Raw genomic sequence first — 22,367 nt, 5'->3', positions numbered from 1 at the left:
AGCACTCAGCGGGTCACATGACCGAGAAGTGGCGCCGCGGTGCTGCAAAGCGATTTCCCTCCTCAAGCCTTACAGACAACGGCAACGACTGAGTCTCCACTGCTATCCTCGGCACCGAGAAAGGAGGCCTCCCCGCGAGAGCTTTTTTTTCCCTCTCTCTCCGGGCGCGGCCTTGAAAGGAGAAGGGTCTCTACGGGCAGAGACGAAAAAGGGAAAAAGTGTGACACAGGCACGTTGCAGATCGGCATTTGAGAGAGGGCAAACAATCCGCCACAGTCTTTTCTTTCCTTTTCTTTTTCTCCTTCGCACGCATCGTTGAGAGTTTCCGGCGTGGGATTGGGCATGGTGCTGAGAACATTTTCGGAGTGCGGTATGTTCGAATTAAGTCGCAAATGCTTGTGCGTTCGAATTAAAGGGCATTTTCGCTCATTGGAATACACATAGCTTTGACGGGACCTCAGCGTGAGTTCGAATTAACCGGAAGTTTAAATGAAGCGTTTCCAATTAATGAGGTTCGACTGTGTTTATTTTCCGTCGTACGCGTGGTCACGTAGCGGTACATCGGGCCGTGAGGTGGTATCCTTCTTTGCATGCTTATAGGTGTGCGTTCACCTGAGCATACATTGCCGCAAACTGTTATTATCGGTATAACGAAATAATGGATATAAATAAATAATTGTGGCTCCCCTTCACTTCAATATAACGGGGTTTCAGTGTTTTACATTTTTTTATCATGTTTATGGATCAATGAAAACGAGATAGCCGCACTTTTGCAGATGTCTCGGCATTTGGATAAGTGAAAAAGAAAAGGAAAAAATGCAACTTGGTGGTGTGCATCCCCAGCCTTAGAAATACACAAAGCATACACCACAGCATAAGGGAAAGTTCTTATTTGGTTTTCTTTCTCATGACAGTCACGTTGTAGACATGTTTATGTGCAAAAGCCAACTTCTGAAGCCTGCATTTCTATGTCCAGTTCAAGCAGTTCAAGTTGGGTGTGGAGAAATCTTCATTCATTGTTACGTGCACATTTTTTTATAGATTCATACCATGGCTTGTGAGTAGGCTTGTGTGAATAGTGAATTTTAGGTCTGAAGTGAATTTGAAGCGAACAGTAATTTCGTTGAATAATTTCGATAAATATAACATATAATATAAAAAACGCCAGGCCTGCATGGTAGGCGCAGCACAGTCACAGCGAAAGCTAGAAGAGTGGGCTTTCAGAGCCTTTTCAAAACACTCATTGGGTAACTACTGCAAGCACACTTGCTTGATACCCACTAGGGCATTAATAATAAATTTTTTGGGGTAGTAGGCCGGCATTCACTATGCTATTTTACATCATTCTTCTGAGAAGCGTGGTACTATCTGCTAAACATTTGCAAGGAATTTCGGGCTAATTGTGCATGCAGTGGTTGACAACAATGAGGAATTATGGCTGAAGTGGGTATGCGCCACAGTTAATAGGGAAACAAGAACAAGCTTTTGTAATGGGTTGGAGCGTTGGATGGCCCACTTGTTATGCTAATCTCATTGTGCAATGACTGGTTGTTCTTTTGCTTTTGTAAAACACTTTGTAAGTCATATTAACGCGATTGCTTTTCCGACATCAAGCCTGCCTAAGGCAAGTTTGACAAGAAAGTCACAAGCACTGATCGGCTGCATTCTAAAATGCTCTCTGCTGGTAACAGCGTATCGGCCAATGGCCGAGGATCATCGACTCCGTTTCATGATGAAGGCTCAAGCTATAAAGTCGTCCTGCCACGTCTTCCAACTGGTAACGACGTTTTGAATTCCGTTTTCCTTCATGCCGACTTGAGTGGTAGGCCGTGCCGTGCCTCAGATTTCCGTGACGCGCTGCTTAAAGTGGTGAGCACAGCGGACATTATAGGAGTTAGCCAGTATCAAATTTATTTATTATTTATTTATTCATATACCCTAAAGGCCCATTTGGGCATTACATAGGGCAGGGTTGTTACAATACAGCAGGATTATGTGCAAAACAGAAATATTTACACAGAACACGAAAAAAAATAATAAAAAGGTAAATGCAGAAACAAATTTCGCACAAAAGAAGACATAGTAATGTAGCACTCAATATGGCATGAAACAATGTGTGTGATAACTGATGTAATATCGGCACTAGACTAAATGAAAGAAAGCCACAAACCGTTACGGTTCTACATTCCACATCTCCATTAATCTGCGGACAAACGTGTCGTGATCACGCACAGTTACAACATCACTTGGCACAGGCAAACATGGGCTGTATTTTGTAACCATGATCCACACGTGGAAAGATGCGATGAGCTGGTTTAATCTGTGAATGTAAGAAGGATGACTCACTGAAATAAAGCTCGTGGAAATGAGACAGCAGTGCGATAAGCCTACGTATTTCTAGAGTCGGTAATTTCAACGACGTTTTAATAGCTGTTATGCTATGTAGCCGAGAATATTTTCCTGTGATAAAGCGGGCTGCTTTGTTTTGAATGGCCTCAAGTTTATGAATAAAGTATTGCTGGTTTGGATTCCAAATAAGAGTGGCGTATTCCATTTTCGAGTGAACTGAGGTTTTGTATGCGAGAAGTTTGGTGGATTTGTTAGCAGAGTGCAAATTTCGTTAAATAAATCCTAGAGCTCTTAAAGGCTTATTGGCTATTGCCTCAACATGAGCATTCCATGAGAGGTTGTGTGCAAGATGAACTCCTAAGTATTTTATTGTGTTCACATTTTCCACTAGCCTATTGTTTATCATGTAAAAATGCAGCTCAGGTTTCGTAGTTTTTGTAAATTGAATATACTTTGTTTTTGAAACATTCATTTCCATTTGCCATTGGCAGCACCATCAGGTGATTTGGTTAATGTCAGACTGCAGCGCACTCGTATCGATATGACTAGTAATTTGTCTGTAAATTACACAATCGCCTGCAAAAAGTCTGATTGGGGATGACAATTGGTTACTTATATCATTAACGTAAATTAGGAATAGGATTGGCCCTAGCACGGTACCTTGCGGAACACCTGATTCTACCTTTACTAATGGAGACAAGGTATTAACAAAAACAGACTGATAGCGATTGGACAGGAAATTAGCAACCCATTTACAGATATTAAGGTTGATGTTGAGGGCGCTCAGTTTCATATTTAGGCGGTTAGGGGACCTTGTCGAAGGCTTTGGCGAAATCTCTAAAGAGAGCATCGACGTCTGTTTTATTATGTATCGCTTTGTGAATATCGGTTATTAGTTCGAATAGTTCAGTTTCTTATGAAAGGCCATGCTGGAAACCATGCTGACTTTGTTAGAAGAACTTGCTCGTGGTTAGATATGTCATAACTGCAGATGATATAATGTGCTCTAAAAGTTTACATGGTATGCTCGTTAGTGAAATTGGTCTATAGTTACTGAGCATAGAGGGGTCACCTGATTTAAAGATAGGAGTGATGTGGGCAATTTTCCAGGCGTCTGGTACACTACCACTATCAATAGATTGCTGAAAAAAAGAAGCTAGAATGTGAGAAGAAATAGGCTTTGTTATTTTTAGCATTTTGGTGCAGATGCCGTCCGGGCCGTGTGCCGAATTGTTTGGAAGCCTTTCAATGGCTCGTTCAATACCTCGGTGTGAAATAATTAAATCGTTCATGACCGAATCTAGAGTCGTGAACTTAAGGTCAGACGGAATGGGATTTTCTTCTGTGAATACTCAACTAAAAAATTATTTAGCTTCTTTGCAACACATGATGGTGAAAGAAGTACACCATCCTTGGAATTAGACACTTTTGATGACGAAGATGATTTAGGGTTAATTACCTTCCAAAATTTTTTTGTGTTTTCTCTTAAGAGCGTTGTTATATCATTGTTGAAGAATTTCTCTTTGGCTGCTTTGATTTCTGTCTTACATTGCTTGGATTGTTCACGGTAACGCTCTCAATCACTATTGGATCCTGACTGTTTGGCTTTCGAGTAAAGTCGTTTAAAGTCGTTTTTTTTTATTGATGCTACGCTTGACATGCAAGTTAAACCAGGCGCTCTGGGTTGACGTTGTCACTTCAATTTTAGAGATATACTTTTCTTTTAGTTCATTTAGCTACGTCTGTATGAGATGCCAGTTCTCATTAGTTGTGCGCAGCGACAAGGTGCACGAAAATTCCAAAGAAAGAGACGACAGTTAATTTATAATCATATCAACATTACCACGCGTGTAGTTGTAGATTGTTTTCTTTGGCTTTTCTGGTTTTTTGTTCTTTAAAGTATATTCACAGTGAAGCACATTGGGATCACTGATATTGTCTAAAACATTCACAAGTAGATGATCGGGCTCGGTAGTCAATACAACGTCTAAAATAGCATCACCGTGAGTCGGCAGTACAACCATTTGTGTCAAATTTAACAGGGCTGGTACATCAAGAAATTCATGACGGTCAGACCTTCCTGTGCTGCCTTCAGGTGTACACGTCCTCCAGTTTATGTCCGGGTGATTAAAATCACCTGCCAAAAATATAGGGGACCGGGGATAACTGCATTGTATGAGGCTGAGCGAATCATTCAGTTTTTTATTGAAGTCGGCTGGCGAGTTTGGCGAACGGTAACATACTCCGACAGTACAGGCTACAAATGACGATAACTGTAGTGCGACCCATAAAATTTCAATGGTAGCCTCTGTTTCAACCATGTGAGCGTTAAAGCTGTTTTTTACAGCAACTAACACACCACCGCCCAGAGAGGCCGTTCTATCTTTTCTAAAGACGAGGAAATTATTCGACAGTGATAGCTCAAAGTTAGCCACATCTGGGGACAGCCATGTCTCTGTACCAAGTACGATGTCGGCAGAGCAGCCCTCGATAAAAGAACACATGTGGTCCTGTTTATGAAAAATGCTTCTGAAGTTCGACACAATCAAAGATAAGGTTCTACTTCTGCAATGCTGTTTGGGTAACGTAGTTGGCGCAGGCGCGTCCTGCCTCGAAAGTGGGACTACCGTATTGCTCGAGTTATTATAGGTATAGAGTTTGTTACCCAAGAACAGTTTATCGAACCGCAATCTGTACTTTTCGTTAGGTTTACGTTCAGCGTGTGCGAAGTCCCGAAGCCGTTTCCTAATAAGTTGAATTCGTGGTGAGAAATCTTCTATCCTAATGGACGGAGATGCAAGATTTTTAAGTTTTGACGCACTTCGCAAGATGGTGCTCTTGTCCTTGAAATTCAAGAAGTTCAGAATAATTGGGCGATTTTTACCGGGTGTTTGTTGACCTATTCTGCGTGCACGTTCAATTTCACCAATGTTAAGGCCAAGGTTACGCAAAAAGAACTCGCTTATAAGTTTTTCCATATCGTCCCATTTTTCACCTCCTTGTTCAGGCACTCCTTTGAATATCAGATTATTTCATCTCAGCCGGTTACTTAGATTGTCAACTACAATACTAGCTTGTTCAAACTGTGTTGAGCCAGTATTTTGGAGATAAGTTTTGACTCAAGGACGGGGCGAAGTGTCGGCACGTCGGAACTCTTGAGGTCAGCTTTTACATCATCTAGTGCTGAGGTTAGAGCAGCAACACCTTCCCGTAGGATGTCTATATCTTTGGGTATTCTTTCTAGACTGGATATTCGTCTTTTTACATCTGTGATGCCTGCTTGCATATCCTTCAGCCTACCTGTTAAATCCCTTTAAAATTTCTCGTTTGAAGACGCCAACTCCTTCAGGAACGTTAGTAGCTGATCTATCTTATCCGGCCCTGGATTAATCTCAACATCTCCAGCGCGAACAATGAGATGCGACAGGCAGAACAGGACAACAAGAAGCCTACTACCAACACCCAAAGAACGGCAGATTGTTCTCGGCCGGAACCACACAGGTGAATATGTTTGGACGTGTCTACTTAATTCTACGAAACAACCAATTCGAACACGGTATGTGCAAATATCAATACCCATGTCTATTTACACAGTAATCACTCGGTGGGATTTGCGACCAAAAAGCATAAGTTTAACTTGGTTACAAGACTCAAACTCACCTAAAAGAAGCGAGCAGACTTCGTTAGCATCAGATGCCTGGCCGCAAATCCCACTGGCTGATTGCTAACGCAGCCTTTTATAGGCAAGAGGCTTGAGGGCGCTCCAGTAGGTGATAGAAGCACCGCTACGATGATGACGATGAGCGGTGTCGACTGTCTGCGCAGTGGAAGTTGTCGGGACCTTGCCATGGGCCGGAAGCAGCACGTGTGGACTGGTCAGTGTATAATCACCTGGTAGTGTCAGTATCAGCAGAACCGTGATCCTTCCTCAAAGATTCTGGTGCATAAAAGAAGCGAGCAGACTTCGTTAGCATCAGATGCCTGGCTGCAAATCCATAATGAGCCATGTATGGATGGTTATGTGTGCAAGCAGCGTGGCGAAACAGAAACTCGTCACTTGTGGTGAGCTCTGTGTAAAAGGGCTGAAGTGCATGGTGCTAGTTCCTGAGACCAAGAATATTAGGCTGAAACTTCTTTGGCTTCCGCCTCATATTGAATAGCGACGTGTTGAAGAGGCGTTCCAAGCTTACGGTGTTGTGAAGTCCGTTGAAAGAGAGGCATGGAGATGTGCAGGAATGGAACAATGGATGACAATAAATATGGACGTTGCCTTGGAACTCAAGGACACCATCACTGTGAGCTCAATACCACACCTTATGTCAATCTATGGCCACCAATGCCTCGTACTTATTCCCGGTAGGCCTCCACTGTGTCTTCGGTGCAAGTGAGTGGGGCATGTACGTCGACAGTGCAAAACACAAGGTGCTTGCAGTGGCAGCGTTTTGGTCACTCGCCGGATGCCTGCGTGTCGACTTAAGCCAACAAACTCCGTTCTGGCCAAGGCTCAGAAGAGCAACATCTGGATCATCTTAAGGATGTCACTGAGGTAGTTGATGCGACAGGAGAAGCAGCGGGAGGAGCAGGTGCCTCAAAGGACGCTGAACACTTGTCCATGGATACCCTTGGCACGCAAAATAACACCGCTAACGATGCCAGTGAAAGCATAAATGAATGCAATGCTGCAGAAGAGCATCACTTGGAAGACCTTAAAGACAAGCCTCCTGACAATGAGGAACAAGAAAGAGTGGATAGCGGTCAGACAAGGAAGCGTCAGGCACCGGTCACCGATGAAGCAACAACGAGTGCGCCAGACACGACAGAGCAAGTGTCTTCATGTGGTCCACGTGTCACCTTCTTTGGGGACCGAGTGAAGCGCCGCCTATGCCAGCGTCCTCAGGAAAGTGCTTCTAAAAAGTGCAAAGGAGGTAAAGCCACAGGTTGCCCTATGGCTAAAGGTGACCTACAAAAGTTCTAAGATAGCAAAATGGCGACCGCGCTAACGTTTCCCATGTGTGTAGCGACACTCAACGTACGTGGCTTGAGGAATGTAAGGCGTCAGTGCCAGTTGCACCGCGTGCTTGGGCAGTACAACGTTGATGTACTTGCAGTGCAAGAGACTAAGATTTCCGCTGCTCGTGACGCCAATCTTGCCCTGTAAGTTTTCCAAGATTACAATTTATACATCAGCCCAGCACGTGGGGCATCCGCTGGATGCTTTTTATTAGTTAGAAAGCACTTGAATCATATTTTGACGTCACTACATGCTGATAGGGAAGGACGCCTCATTTGTTGCGACTTATCTTTTCATTCCCATAATTGGAGGTTTATCTGTGTCTATGCTCCCTCCAAAGTGAGTGAAAGGAATTCTTTTTTCCTCTCTTTAACTTTGCTGCTAAACACTGACAGAACTTTGATAGTTTTTGAAGACTTTAATTGTGTTTGTGACGCCAGAGATCATTTATATATAACAAATCGTTATGATGCAAGTGCAGCCATACTGCAGAAACTATTGAATGACCACAATTTAATAGATGTGGGAGCGCATGCACCTTCCTCGGTGAGGTTCACGCACTTTCAAGGCATCTCTCATGCTCGGTTTGACCGTGTATATGTATCTCTAAGCTTATGGTCTCACATTCATAATTATGCTGTAAAGCCCATATTTTTTACAGACCATTGCTTGGTCACTGTTTCTTGGGGTCCTGAAAATTTTCGTAAAATCCCTCTAAACTGGGACCTATGGAAGCTTAACGTACAGTTGTTGCGTGAAGATCGTTTTGTTAAAATAGTAAAAGAATCGGTACAAGAGGTAACACAGTGTCGACAGCTGCCAATTTTCGCTCAATGCGAAAGATTCAAAGAGTCAAGTATCAGGCAATCAGTATTTCATGCGAAATAGCGCAAAGAAAAAAAGCTGAAAAACGCTATCTTTATGATTTACTTCATAAGCTTCATACTTTTGAAAGCCAACAGCCGGGATTGTATGGGGACGAGATAAATGTGATTCGAGCACAGATACAAAAACATGATACAGAATTATACAGAGGAGCAGATTCGTTCCCGTGTTACCCATTTCACTGAAGAGGAACCCACTAAGAAATCCCTCGGGGATGGAAAGAGATGTGCACTTTCTAAACAGATACTGCAAATCGAGTCACGGGGTTCCCTTTGCATAAAGACATGTGAAATAAGAGCCGCATTTGAAGATTATTACAAATCACTGCGGCTGAGCTTCAGGAGAATTTTAAGGAAGAAGCTGACCACTTCATTGCCCTTGTGCCTCAGTTACAAGATGATGATAGACTCACTGTAGATGGGCCAATAACCAGAGAGGAAATTAGATTTGCAATAACAACGTTGCAGAAAAACAAAACTCCTGGCCCAGATGGCCTTAGTGGCGAATTTTACATAGCTTTTCAGGAACTTCTGATACCTTTCCTTGAGCAACTTTTTAAAGAGGCTTATGACCGTGGTGAACTTCCTCCTTCTTTCTATCAGGGCCATACAGCATTAATCCCAAAAAGTACTGATACTGACGCATTAAAGAGAGTTAACAAATATAGGCCTATATCGTTATGTAACGTTGACTACAAAATATTTGCTAAATTGTTGACAAATCGGCTACAGACAGTGATTACTAAATGTGTAGGTGACCGCCAAACATGTAGAATTCGTGGTCGCTCTATGCAGACAAACATTCATATTGCATGTTCAGTTCTTGAGTGTATTGATGGTAGCATGGACCAAGTAGCCCTCCTTCAAATAGACCTTGTAAAAGCATTTGATAAGGTACAGCATGCTTTTTTGTTCCGGCTCTTAAGACACCTGCAGTTGGGTGATATACTATACATTGGTATCTCACTCTGTCATAAGAAGTGCACAACTAGGCTAATTGTAAATCGCACACTTTCCAATATAATAGAATTAAATTCATCTGTACGTCAGGGATGTCCGCTATCACCTTTGCTTTTTGCAATTTATCTGGAACCATTATGTTTAAGTGTGCTTCTAAAGTCTAGCATAAGAGGCTACCAATATGATGCTGAGGAAGTTAAAGTTTTAGCTTATGCAGATGACATCGCCTTCTTTTGCGCTGATAAACCCAGCGTTCAAGAAGCAGTCAACACTACTTTACGTTTCTGTGAAGTCGCTGGCGCCAGCATAAATTTTGATCAAAGTAGTGGATTCTGGCTAGGCATGTGGGCCCAAACTCCTTCGGTCTTCGCAAATATTCATTGGAATGCGACTCCTATGAAATACCTTGGTGTGCCTTTCGATAACCATCGTAACAGCGGCCCACACTGGACCTCTGCGATAACTACGATCCGCCGAAAGGTGGCAACATGGCACGGACGAGAGCTTTCCATTTTTGCCAGAGCGAAAGCGTGCATTACATTTCTTGTATCAAAGCTTATTTATATTCTGCAGGTGTTGCATTGCTCTCGGGTGCACATTCAAGCCTTTCATAGGATATTTGCCTGCTTTATTTGGAGCTCTTCCTGGGAACCCATGAGAAGAGACACAATCTTTTTCTTCCACTTGAAAAGGGTGGCCTCGGCCTTGTGCATTTGTTCGTGCGACAGTTGGTGTAGCGATTTTTTTACCTCAAGGATGTGTGCCACCCATTTCTATGAGCGGTTCTTCGTAACCGTCTATGTTACCATCTTCCTTTTATTCATGTCACAACAAGCGTTGCTAAGGAATTGCCGTTGCGGGGATTCCTAAAAGAAATTGTTGATACTGCCAGTTTTTTGAAAGCCAGGTTTACCTTAGAGTATTTGTATACTATTGACAGAACAAATTTAACCACTGCACTTGTGAATAACCTTTTCCCCGAACCTGTTTATCGAAAGCCATATTCGCTTCTGCCTAGTCACGATGTATTATTTCGTGTACGTAGAATGTGTATATCTCCTTCAGCGAAAACATTTTTCTTTAAACTGCACCATTCCACGCTGCCAGTGAAAACGTGGCTGAATGAAAAATCCATATACGTACCCTGGATAGTGAATTGTAGACTCTGCAACCAACCTGAGAACATAGAGCATTGTTTTATTCATTGTCGTGACGCTTTTTAATTTTGGGACATTCTAAAAAGAACGTTAAGAAAAGAACTTCCAATCACAGCTCATGGTATTAGGTTCCTTCCGTTCAAAAAGAGTCTGACTCATAATACTCCTTACGACCTGTTTATGTTGTTGGGACTTTATCCATTATGGAAAAGTCGCATGATTAATAAACACGCCGAGCCACCACGGTCGACGAGATCTGTCTTCCGAGAAGCAGCTGATCAAGTGCGTAGTGTTGTCGAAAACTTTTGACCCCGTTCCAGAGTGGCTTCCCATTCTTGACGCTTATGTGTGTTTGCCTGACTTCTGATGAAGTATGTTGTGTGTACTTTACTGGTGATAATTCCATTCATCAAAGAAAAAAAAGGATCGGAGTAGCTCAGTGGTAGAATACTGGGCTGGCACCCAGCGGATCCGGGTTCAAGCCCGATTGTGTCATTGGTGCAAGGTTTTTTTTCTAATTTCGCGTAATGTGGTTATGGGCGGCGGCAGGACAACATGGAACTGAGCATGACCCGAATTGTGTTCTCATAACAGCTTTCGCTGTAAAAAATTGGCATATTCATTATTACCTAACAAACCTGCACAGTATTTTTAAAATAATTGAGGCAAGGCCTGTGCAAATGCCATTTTTTTTTGGTTCAAAGAAAGATTAAACAACTTTGAATAATAGCAGGATTTGACTTCCTTTAGAATGCGAACGATAATCTGCCGATTACACTTAGAGCAGATAAGCTGATATAAGAAGCTTTTAAAATTTAAAAATGACGAACCAGTGTGAGGGTGTGCTGTTCATTTAATTTTGAAGTAAAGCTTTGTGGCAGGGTGCCTTTCTCCTGCTAAGGTGCTTTCGCTGTTTTGCGCACCTGCAGTGAAACCATCTTTACAGAAAGTTGCATGCCGGTTAGTATACATTTATTCATTCATTTCCAATACATCAAAATTTTCAACAATTTAAATTCAAGTCAAAGCGAATTTGAATACTTTAATATTCGTTCGAATATTCGCCTAAACCTAGTTGTGAGTCTCAAGAATTTCCTGTATAAATAATCCTTCTCTGTGGCTGGGTTCAGTATAATCAAGGTGTGATGGTATTCTTGACAATTTTTGTCATGTGAACAAGAACCAATTCTCCTGCACAGCATGCTTAACACGAACGCTCTGCTGGGTGGCTTTGGCTGGTCTGAACTGATGCCAGCTCCGCAAAGTGAATCACGGTATGTTTTGCGGTGGCTGGCAATAGATGAAGCACAGCTCGATTTGACTGGCTGATAAGTCTTTTACTTGTTTCTGAGTGGCAGGGAGAGTGCACTTAGTATGAGCGTGATAGGGTTAAAGAGCTGGTTTAGCAGAAATTTCAGCGTCGGTGTTGGCGTTGTTGGTTGTGAGTAAAAAAGCATCATCTTATGTGCTTGATCAAAAAATCGAGAACAGTGCAAAAAAAAAAGATATCCTGGTTCAGAGTGGGGATCAAATCCAGGTCATTTAGCTCTGAGTGGGGATCGAACCCGGGTCGTTTGCGTGGCAAGTGGATGTTCTATCACACAGCCACGCATGCACCGACGTAACTCAGTGGTAGAATATGTGAATACAGCTAAAATAACTTTCATGCTTTTCAAACGCACGTGTCCTGTAGACATGCTTAACAATACTACATAAAAAATCGTAGTAATAATGCGTGTTATATTCAAGCATCCACTGCCATTGGGCATTAGTACATGTGATTATCCTAATGACTTAGTGGTGTCGAGCCGGTTACCCACTACAAAAGGCACACACGCTACTGCACATATTCCCTTAAGGTCGTGTGGTGGGTGCATAGCAAGTTCTAAAAGGTTTCATGCACTAAGTGCTTGAAGTACGCACTAGGGACAGGATATTACTATCGCTCCCAAATTCTAAAGGCATGTCTTCATAATTAAGCATGTCTATCTGTGATTTGAATACTAAAATGTAGGCTTATGCAAATATTCGAATAGTTCAAATATTTGAACAAATAGTAGAGTATTCAAATTTGCTTTGATTTAAGTTTAAATTATTGAAAATTTCAAAGTATTCGCAATGAACGAATAGGTGTAAATTAGTCCGCATGTAACTGCCTGTAAAAGTGGTTTCACTACAGTGTAAGAGTGCTAAACCATGAAAGCATTTCTACAAAAGAAATTCGCCCTGCCGGGAAGCCCCTTTCAAATTTAAAAAGGCTCCCTGCAACACTTTTTGAGCATGGTCAGAAAACGCTGCCATTCGGTAGTCGAGGTTACCAAGAAAATGCAAGCCAAATGTTATAGCGCAGCACGTGGCCGGCGATTCACAATAAATTTCAAAATGAGCTAAAATTGTTCTCTTCTCTCAGAAAATGACGCCACAAGCTCAAAAATTCCTCGTCACAACCATCGTATCAGGCATGGGCATGGCGTGCTTGGTCATTCCTGGGACTGCCACTTGTCCACGCGTATGTGTGCATTTGCACTGAAAAAGCCGCTATTAAACGAACGAGAGAAAAAGTGCCGAAGGTCATGAGACACACGTGATCTTTTCCCCCCGCGCTTTCGTCAGGACGAGAAGAGAGAGCAGCGTGCAACAATTTTTTGCAACTCCACTCGTACTGGACAGATTTTAAAAATGTTTGCAGCTGTGAATTTGTGAGGTAATAGGCTTTTTTAGTGAACACATTTCATGACTATTTGAAAAAGTGTTGCAGAGCCTCTTTAAATGAAACTATTATGCTAAAATCAATTTTTCATTTTATTAAGCTTAAGAGCTTGTTATGACGGCTTATATGCTATATGTATAATAAATTTTAAAGTGTTGTGTAATTCCCAGGTTATCACTCGCATCTTACCAAAAGGGAAATCCTGCTACTACTCAAAATTGTTTGACTTCCTTTGAATAAAAAAAAAAGGCATTTGTATACATGCTCTATTTCAATTAAAAAAAGATATTGTGCAGGTTAGTTGAGTCATGATAAATATGCCCATTTTTTCCAATATGTCATATATACTATTGGAATTCGTTTCGAAATTATTTGACCAAAATTAATATTCGCTTCGAAACAAAAATTCACTATTCGCACAAGCCTACTAAAATGAAGTTTTGCTACTGCTAGAACGGAAGACTAAGGCAATAAATTCAAACTTCATAGGTCAGACCGTCCAATGATAGAGACATGTACTTACTGTTAGTGCATCTTATTATGTGCCTTATAAATAGCTGACATCATTACTTAGTCTTTTGATTATGTGCATTTTTTTGTATGGGCAAATGAGTTCCATCTTTATTGCATTGTCCTTGCAGAGGAGCGACATTTCCAGGAGCACAGTGTCCAAATTGCTCAGCATTTAAAGAATGTGCTAGCTGCCTGCAGAAGCTGGGGTGCGGTTGGTGTGGAAATGACTACAATCCCAACAATGGGGTTTGTGTGGAGGGAGATTTCTCTGGACCTTACCTCGGTGAGCTTTTGTCTTCATTTTACTGGTTAAAGTGGAGTAATAAAGCTGAGTGTGTCACTGAATGCACCTGTACTACTTGGTTAAAAGAGGAAGCAGTATATCCACTTACTTAATATGCAACACTTACATTCACCCATGACAGTTTCAAATACAACATATTGATATCCAGAGCATGGCTTGGTTGTTGACTGTTGAAAATTGAAAAATGAAAGGCATCATGCATAATATGTGCAGCATTTCTGAAGTTGTGCACCAGAAGTTCGAGAGTCGACGAAGAACACATGAGCTTGAAGCATATACCGTATTTACTCACGTAATGAACGCACTTTTTTTCTCGAAAAATGGGAGCAAAGTTGGGAGTGCGTGAATTACGCGGTGTAAATTTTATGAAAACTTTTTCAGGAGAAGAAAAAAAATGCGGTGATGCAAAAAAAAAAAAAAAGTTAGGTCACTTAGCCTTTCGCAATTTACATACGCGTACATTGTTTGAAAACAGCTTCTTTGTTGCACATTACTCATCTTCGGTGGTTGATGGTGCTATCTTCTGTAAGCTGTCCCCGGGCCACCCGTGCATACCCTAAAAACGCTTTGCGACTATCTTTCTATCTTTTCTCGCAACCATTTAACCACAACAGTGGTATCTGCTTGTTATCTATGCACTCATGGGGAAATGGGGAATGAATGGACAGTTAGAGTGAAGAAAAAAAGAAAGGGTAGGCTAAAAAAGACGGGGGGGGGGGGGGGTTCGCAGGAAGCAATCGTTGGCGCGGGCAGTCTGGTGACCTTAGCTCGCTGTGTGCTTATCAGCTGTGATGTCTCTACACTCGCAACGCTTGTGAACCCTGCTGTGGTTCACAGATAAGACAGCAGACGTTATTTTGAAAGGTCGTTATAGTGAAAGCCCAAAAATTAACCACAAATACTTATTTCGCACTGACCAAAACGACTTACCTTTCCAACGGTAGTTGATTGAACTCATTTTTCACAATAAAAACAAATGCGCAAGTGAAAACCAAAAAATGTACGTTTTCTTAAAGAAGTCTGTGTTTTTTTATTTATTATTATTTTTTTGACGGATGCAGCACAGTCTTTGCAGCGCGAAGGCCTCCAGCTCATCCACATTCTCCACTTTCTCCTAAGCGGAAACTGCTTTCCCTTCTTCGTCGTAAGCAGAGATGAACTCATTGTAGTAGCGCCACAGCACTAACGTCGACTTGCTTTGCAGACGCGATAACTAATCACTGAAAAGATGAACACAACTGACAAGGTCTCCTCAGAGAACACCTATACCCCTTTGGCCTCCTAGATCACATGTAGAAGTGACAAAGATAAGAAAAACTCGTCGCCACTGTCATTGCCTCTTATGAAGAAAAGAAAGAGCTAAAAAAGAAAATTCTGTGCGTTTCGTTTTCTGCTCCCTCACTGTCTCAGGTTTTCTGCGCCCATGCTTCCTGCTCCGCAACTCCCACTCTCCCCTCTGCCTCGCTGACTTTGCCCTCCCGTGTTGTCCTCGCCCCTCGCCTCTGCGCTTGTAAACCTGCAGCATCGGTGTTTCAATAAAAAAAAAAGAAAAGGAAGTTGTCCTTTCATTTATTTCTTTTTTCTCCTCCACACCGTCGTGAGTCTTCTGAAAAGCAAGGCGTTCGTTCTCTGTGTCTGCTCCAGTGGTCATGACGGATTTTAGAACATGACTTCGTAGTACTGAGGCATTGTTAATATAACGTGGAACTAAATTAGCACTCATTATTCTGAAAAGTTCGGTATTCTGAAGTACGTAGTAGTGAAATAATTTTACATTGAAACTATTAGCAGTCGGCGTGGGATTTTTTAAAAGTTTGTTAATATGAAAAGTTTGTTAAAGGGGTGTTCGTTCTACCGAGATTTTACTGTAATGTTATTTGATTAAATAGTCATAAATATAAAACATTGTTGCAGGTAACGTCCAGGCATGAGTCTACTTCTTTAGCTTTTCTCTCTTTCTTGCTGCTAGCTGTAGAGACTGTAAATACTTGTCTGCCATAATCATATATTTTTTTATGGTTATCTTTCTTTGAAGTTATGCATATTGTGTATCTGCACAGTGCTGACATCACCCTGGTTGCATTGGCTTGGGTGTTGCATTTTTATGGAAGTAGCAGTGGCAGGCCTCTTTCTATTCAGTGGTGCTGAAATCTGGTTGAACATTTGCGCAGGCACCTGTTCAGAACGCGTACGCAAGCAATTTCCTTCACTGGGGGGTCCCCGAGAAGCGTCATGGTCTTACGCCCAGTGCCCCAATGTGAATGAGTGCAAGCTCAAGCTGGCACGCTGCCATCCAGATGCAACATGCTATGACACTTCCCACAGCTATCGATGTCAGTGCAACCGAGGCTTCAAAGGCGATGGTACCATGGCATGTGTTAAGACGTGAGTTCCTTTCTTTTCCTTCTATTTTGTGCTTCCTGCTACCAGTAGAGACTGTGAATCCATATCTGCCGTATTTGTTTTTTTTTTTTTTTTGCAAGGTGATATGCCACTGCTGACATGCTCTCCGAATGTGACAGTATTTGTATGGCCTATACAGCCCACTTCAGGCACTGAAATAGTTAGCAGAACTGGCATTCTGCATAGACTGAATGCAGCCTATTTCTGTTGCACATGGTATGCTATGCTGAAGTTCTGGCACGTGAAAATAAGGTTTATGTAAAGTGCTTTAAAGCATGGATTACACTCTATGAGACCTTGGCCATAGGATATCTGATGGTATCGCTGATGGGGGCTTGCAGAATGATATAATATCAGATAATTGTGTGATGTATCAAGTGGACTTCAACATGTACGCTCTTTGCAGCCAGTGGAGCTGATCAATAGGTGTTAGCATACCACAGCAAATCTACCAGAAAGCCATTGCTTGGCTTTGGAAATCATCTTTTTTTTATTTTCTGCTCGTTTTTTTTTTTGATGCTAGAAAGGTACTGAATATAAGTCTAAAAAATACTAGTAGTAATAATAAGCAGAGGAAGACAGCTGCGCACATTGCACATTTCTTTATATGATTCCGTTTTCCGGTGCCAAACTGCTCCGAAAGAACAAAAATTGTAAATATTGCGCTGAACTGCTCAAAGTAGTCTTGAAAGCAAGAATTTGATGCCCATGTCAGCTTTTGCATGAAAAATAGGCCGAGTGCTGAGTTCACAACGTGATTTTCTTAGCAGCACCTAGCAGCGCCAGGCATACCAAGAAAATGAAAGGTTCACAGCACACATAGATGCACCCAAGCATGTTTCTTTTGTGCACTTTTCTAAGAAAGGCTCTTTGATGAGGCCATAATCTCCTCTGGGTTGTAAATATGAGCACTTTCACTACTGTCCTTTAGCGAAAACTATCAAGTGGCATGTGTAGTGGGGGTTCTTTGTTAGCGTAACATGTTCCCCTGTTCGGTGCACTCAGTGGCCAACCCAGAGAGGGGGCGGTAGGGGCGATTGCCTGCCCCCCAAAACTATGTCAGCATCCCCCCCCCCCCCACACCTCAGTGCCTGTAGCCCACCTCCTATCACCATTTAGGACAAATGAGTGACACCGTTGTGACCATCTATTAGTAGTATTTATGCTATGAAAAGGTTTTCTTCTAGTAGAAACAAAAAAGTCATGACCACACCCCCTTTCTGGTGTTACTTAGGACTCCCGCCCTTTCTAAATAGAGCGTCTAGATAAAAAAAAAAAAAAGGCCAGTTGCCATGTAACTATACAATATTGTGCAATTTTTTTCAGAAATGTCATATTCTTAATTTCTTTTTTTCAAATCTCTATGAAATGAACATAGTTCGACGATGGGTCCTAGGATGGGGGCCCACTACCAAACTGAGACCCGCAGGACCCGGAGATGCAACAGAAGCTAGCGAAACGGCTGGGAACTTGCTATGAGCGTAGCGTGTAGTCATGTTTTACATGATACACATGTCATGATTGGCTTGTTGGGCGTGCCAGTTGCTTTCGTCATCTATTCATGTTACGATATATTTAGTACATGTGAAGCTAGCGAAATGGCCGTGAGCTCATAATGAACGTAGCATGTAGTCATGTTTTACATGACACGCATGTCATGATTATCATGTTTGGACGTGTCATTCACCTTCGTCGTCCATTCAGGTCGCGTAATACCAAATTTGGTATATGTGAAGCTAGCAAAATGTCCGTGAGGGCATGATGAGCGTGGTATGTAGTCATGTTCTTACATGATACGCATGTCATGACTATCATCTTTGCATGAGCCATTTACCTTCGCCATCTACTCTGCCACATGATACTGAATTTCTTATATGTGAAGCTAGTGAAACAGCCGTGAGCACGCTATGAGCGTAGCATGTAGTCATGTTTTACATGGCACGCATATCATGATTATCATGTTTGCCCCAGTCATATACTTTCGTCGTCCATTCACGTCGCGTAATACCGAGTTTGGTATATGTGAAGCTAGCGAAACGGTCGCGGGCTCATTGTAAGCGTAGCATGTAATCATATTTTATATGACATGCAAGTCATAATTGTCATGTTTCGACGTGTCATTTACCTTCGTCGTTCGTTCACACACGTAATATCAAATCCAAAATATGGGAAGCTAGCGAAACGGCCGCGGGCTGATCATGAGCATGGCATGTAGTCATGTTCTTACATGATAAAAATGTCATGATTATGGCGTTTGTACCAGTCATATACTTTTGTCATCCATTCATGTCATATAATACCAAATTTGGTATATGTAAAGCTAGCAAAACAACCGCGAGCACACCATGAGCGTATGGCATGTAGTCATGACTTACATGACATGCAGGTCATTTCCATGTTAGAGCTTGCTACTTATGTTCGTCATGCAGTCATGTCATACCATACCAGTTTTGCAGTATGTATGTCATGTGAACGGAACCACCACAAGAGCAGCAAGACCATGACATGTAAATTATGACACTCATGACATACATGTCATGATTTTCATGTTATGACTAGTAACCTATTCTTGTCATACAATCATATTATGCCATAAAAATTTTGGTATAGATCTCATCATTGGAATGGCCAGGAGAGCTAAATGTCGCAGGCGGCTAGATAGATAGATAGATAGATAGACAGATACGTTCAAAGTCGCCAAAGTTCGCTAAGAAATGCTTCGCATTTAAAAAATACCAGGCCTGTGTGGAATACGCAGCACAGTCACAGTGAAAGCTGGAAGAGCAGCCATTCTAGAGCTTTTTTAAAATACTCTTTGGGTAACTGCTACAAACACACTTGCAGGGTACCCATTGTGCCATAAATTAATCAATTTTACAGTGAAAGCTGCTATGAGATAACAACAAGAGTCGTGTGCACCACCATTGTTGTCCTCTGCTGCCATCTGGGATCACTATCGTGTGAAAATGAAAACAACAAAATAAATAAAACCAAAGACAGACTGGGATTCGAACATGGGTCCCCTGCGTGCCAGCCCAGTATTCTACCACTGAGCTATGCCGGTGCGTAAAACTCTATTGGAAACTGACCCTAGGCTGGCTTCATGTCGGAAATGAAATTGCATTAATGTGTGTAATAAAGCATTTTTAAACAGCAAAGAAATAGCAAGGCATCACACAATGCGAATTTCATAATGAACGGGTCATCGAATGCTCCAACCAATTACAAAAACTTCAGACATAATTCTTCGTCATTGTCAGCCACAGCATCAAAAAATTGCGCAAGATTTCTTGCAAGTATGTATGGGGGGTACCATGTTTCTCCGAAGAATGGGGAAGGATGGCATAGTGAATGTCTCTCTACTACAAAAGGTTATGATTTGTGGTGTAGTAGGTACGCTGCAAGTGTGCGTGTAACAGTTACCTGAAGAATGTTTAGAAAAGGCTCTGAAGGGCCGCTTTTCCAGCTATCGCATTGACTGTGTTGTGCATTCCGCGCAAGCCTGGCATTTTTTTCGTGAATTAGAGAAGTATTCGCTATGCCAACCTTCGTCATTCATTCATCGGTCTTGCGCTGTTTTATGCTGAGTCCCATGGGATTCCGGCCAACGGCTAGGGGGATGAATGGGGGGCTGAGGCTAAAGCCTCCTTTTCCGTCATTCTCGACCGATGCAAATACATTTTATTTCTCTCTCTCTCAGAGAAGTGTGGTACCTGCTACACACTTGCAAGAAATTTTGTGTAATTATAAGTGCTCTGTCTGACGACAATTAGGAATTGTGCCTGAAGCTCTTGTAAGGGGTTAGAGCATTTGACAACCCACTCGTTACACTATTGGCACCTTGTGACACCTGTTCCTTTATTGTTATAAAATACTTTATTACTCATATTAACGTGTGGCAACGTGACGACGTCTGGCGTAGATGTGCCGTCATCGCAGGTTAAGTGAAAAGACGAGTTGTACAGGAGGAAGCGAGCTGCCGAAGTAGAGCAGCAGCCGTGGTGTCCAGCCAGCTAGAAGCCTATGAACATTCTAGGCTCCTTGCGCCACCAGCCATCAGCACTCGTCATCTTTTTTCTCCAGCCGGCTGGTTGCCACTAGCGCTACGCTACAAACGCGATTTCTTTCCCAACATGTAGCCTGCATAGGGTCAGTTTGCAATGGAGTTTCAAGTATTGGTGTGATTAAGTGGTAGAATACTGGGCTGGCATGCAGAGAATCTGGGTTCAAATCCCATTGTGTCTTTAGTATTTTTCATTTACTTAGTTGTCTTTTTTTTCTCCTCTTATTTTGTGCGATATTGGTTACGGACACCAACAGTGGCAGACAACTACGGCACTAAAAGCGACCCTTGCTGTGATCTCATTACAGCTTTCGCTGCAAAAATTGACATCGGCAGAGTTGACGCAACAAATGCAACGAATAAATGTCAGGATTCCACCAGGAATCGAACCCAAGCATTTTGTGTGCCAATCAAGTGTTCTACCGCAGAGTCATGCCAGGTTTCGAAACTTCTTTTCGAATAGATCTAATGTTCATGGAAAATCAATTGCGGTGGCAGTGCTGGCTATCCAATTTTAAAACATTACATATGTACTCCTATGATACAACCGTCAGGTCGGCCTTGATGTCAACTGTAGATGAGCCCCATCCACGGAAGCTGATTTGTGTAGCCGTGTCCAGGTCTACCATCCTCTCGAGCACAAGCACTAATGATAAGCTCAGTGCTTTTGGTGCTGCTATGCTTTTGGTATCATTACGCAACTGTAAACAACTGGTTATGTGAAAAATATGTGACTGTTCAGTGTGTGTTGGTGGGCACAATATTTGTGCATATATTTAATGTTACTTCATAATGTTTTTCTCAATAAAATTTGAGCACAGTCACCTTCCATCCCCATGTTTCTCATAACATAAATTGTTAAAGTACATGGGATCTGCCAAATTTTTTTGTGTCGTGCCAGCTTTTTTGGAAGTTGCTTTCGAAATATATTTAGAGAGACACTAAAGGCTAATAGTAAATTGATGCTGATTGCAGAAATGTCAGTCCAGAAACGTCGTAGTGTTACTTTTGTGCCAAGAAAGTGTTTATTTTGAATCGTAATTACGTTTAGTGGTCCGCATTTGCGTTAGCACACTTCAAACTACCTGCCTCAAGTGGAAATTTTTACGTCACTGTTGCCATGGTTAACGTTGCCCGGCATTACTGCGCGGCCGCCGACTCTCGTAGCAGCAGAACGAAAGTAGTGGGAGCCACAGTAGAAACAGCTACCTTTGAACAACTTTCTGTTATGGCCTTCAAGTTGGCAGGCATGCTTGGTTCAACTGGGACCCGCTAGATGGCATGAACGGTCCAGTTTAACCAGGCGAAGAACTTTTGAACCACTCACGTCATTACCCATAGTAACGTCCGGTGGTTCTTTTTTTTTATTGTCACGCAGTTTATTCACGTACAGACCTACTGGAAGGCCGAGGAACGCCAGAAGAGCGAGGAACGCCAACAGGCCGAAAACACAAAAACAAACGCAAGCTCGGGTCGCGCGTGCACCAACGCTGTGGCTTGCCGTTTCATGCTGCTTCGTCGTCGTTCGCATAGTTCCCTACATTGGCCCCCGGTGAATAGCGTAGCCAACCTGGCGACTTAAGGCGTAGTCACTATAGCGGGGTCGTAATACGGCTTCAGGCGACTCACATGCACAATTTCTCGGCCACGACGGCGTAAGTCATGAGACTGTGTCAATGGCTCAATCTCATAATTGACGGGTGACGTACGGGCGAGAATGCGGTAGGGCCCGTGGTATCGTGCCAGTAATTTCGACGAAAGGCCAGGAGTGCTCGGTGGAACCCAGAGCCAAACGAGAGCACCAGTTGTGAAAGTAGAGAGATGTCGGCCGGTGTCAAGCCGTAGATTCTGGTGGCCTTGGTCCTCGGTTGTCAGAGAACGGGCCAATCGTCTGCAATCTTCTGCGTACCTGGCAACATCAGAAATTGCAGTGTACTCAGAGGAGTCGGGCGTGTATGGGAGGATAGTGTCCAGCGTGCACGATGGTTCGCGTCCGTACAACAGAAAGAAAGG

The 22,367-nt window shown here is 42.5% G+C and overlaps 1 protein-coding gene across 2 annotated transcripts in view; it reads left to right on the top strand.

Annotated features, from left to right (window-relative positions):
- Megf8 (multiple EGF like domains 8) overlaps positions 1–22,367 on the top strand; it is a 249,501-nt gene that overhangs the window by 60,697 nt on the left and 166,437 nt on the right. For both annotated transcript variants that reach the window (XM_037413740.2, XM_075879436.1), the window contains exons 11-12: positions 13,713–13,867; positions 16,060–16,273. In XM_037413740.2, the coding sequence (XP_037269637.1) occupies positions 13,713–13,867; positions 16,060–16,273 (369 nt within the window). The remainder of the gene's footprint in view (positions 1–13,712; positions 13,868–16,059; positions 16,274–22,367) is intronic.

Source organism: Rhipicephalus microplus, chromosome X, assembly GCF_043290135.1.
Source record: "Rhipicephalus microplus isolate Deutch F79 chromosome X, USDA_Rmic, whole genome shotgun sequence".
In the NCBI taxonomy this organism is placed as follows: domain Eukaryota; kingdom Metazoa; phylum Arthropoda; class Arachnida; order Ixodida; family Ixodidae; genus Rhipicephalus; species Rhipicephalus microplus.
The sequence above is the reverse complement of the archived record's forward strand: the minus strand, read 5'-3'. Positions and strand labels throughout refer to the sequence as shown.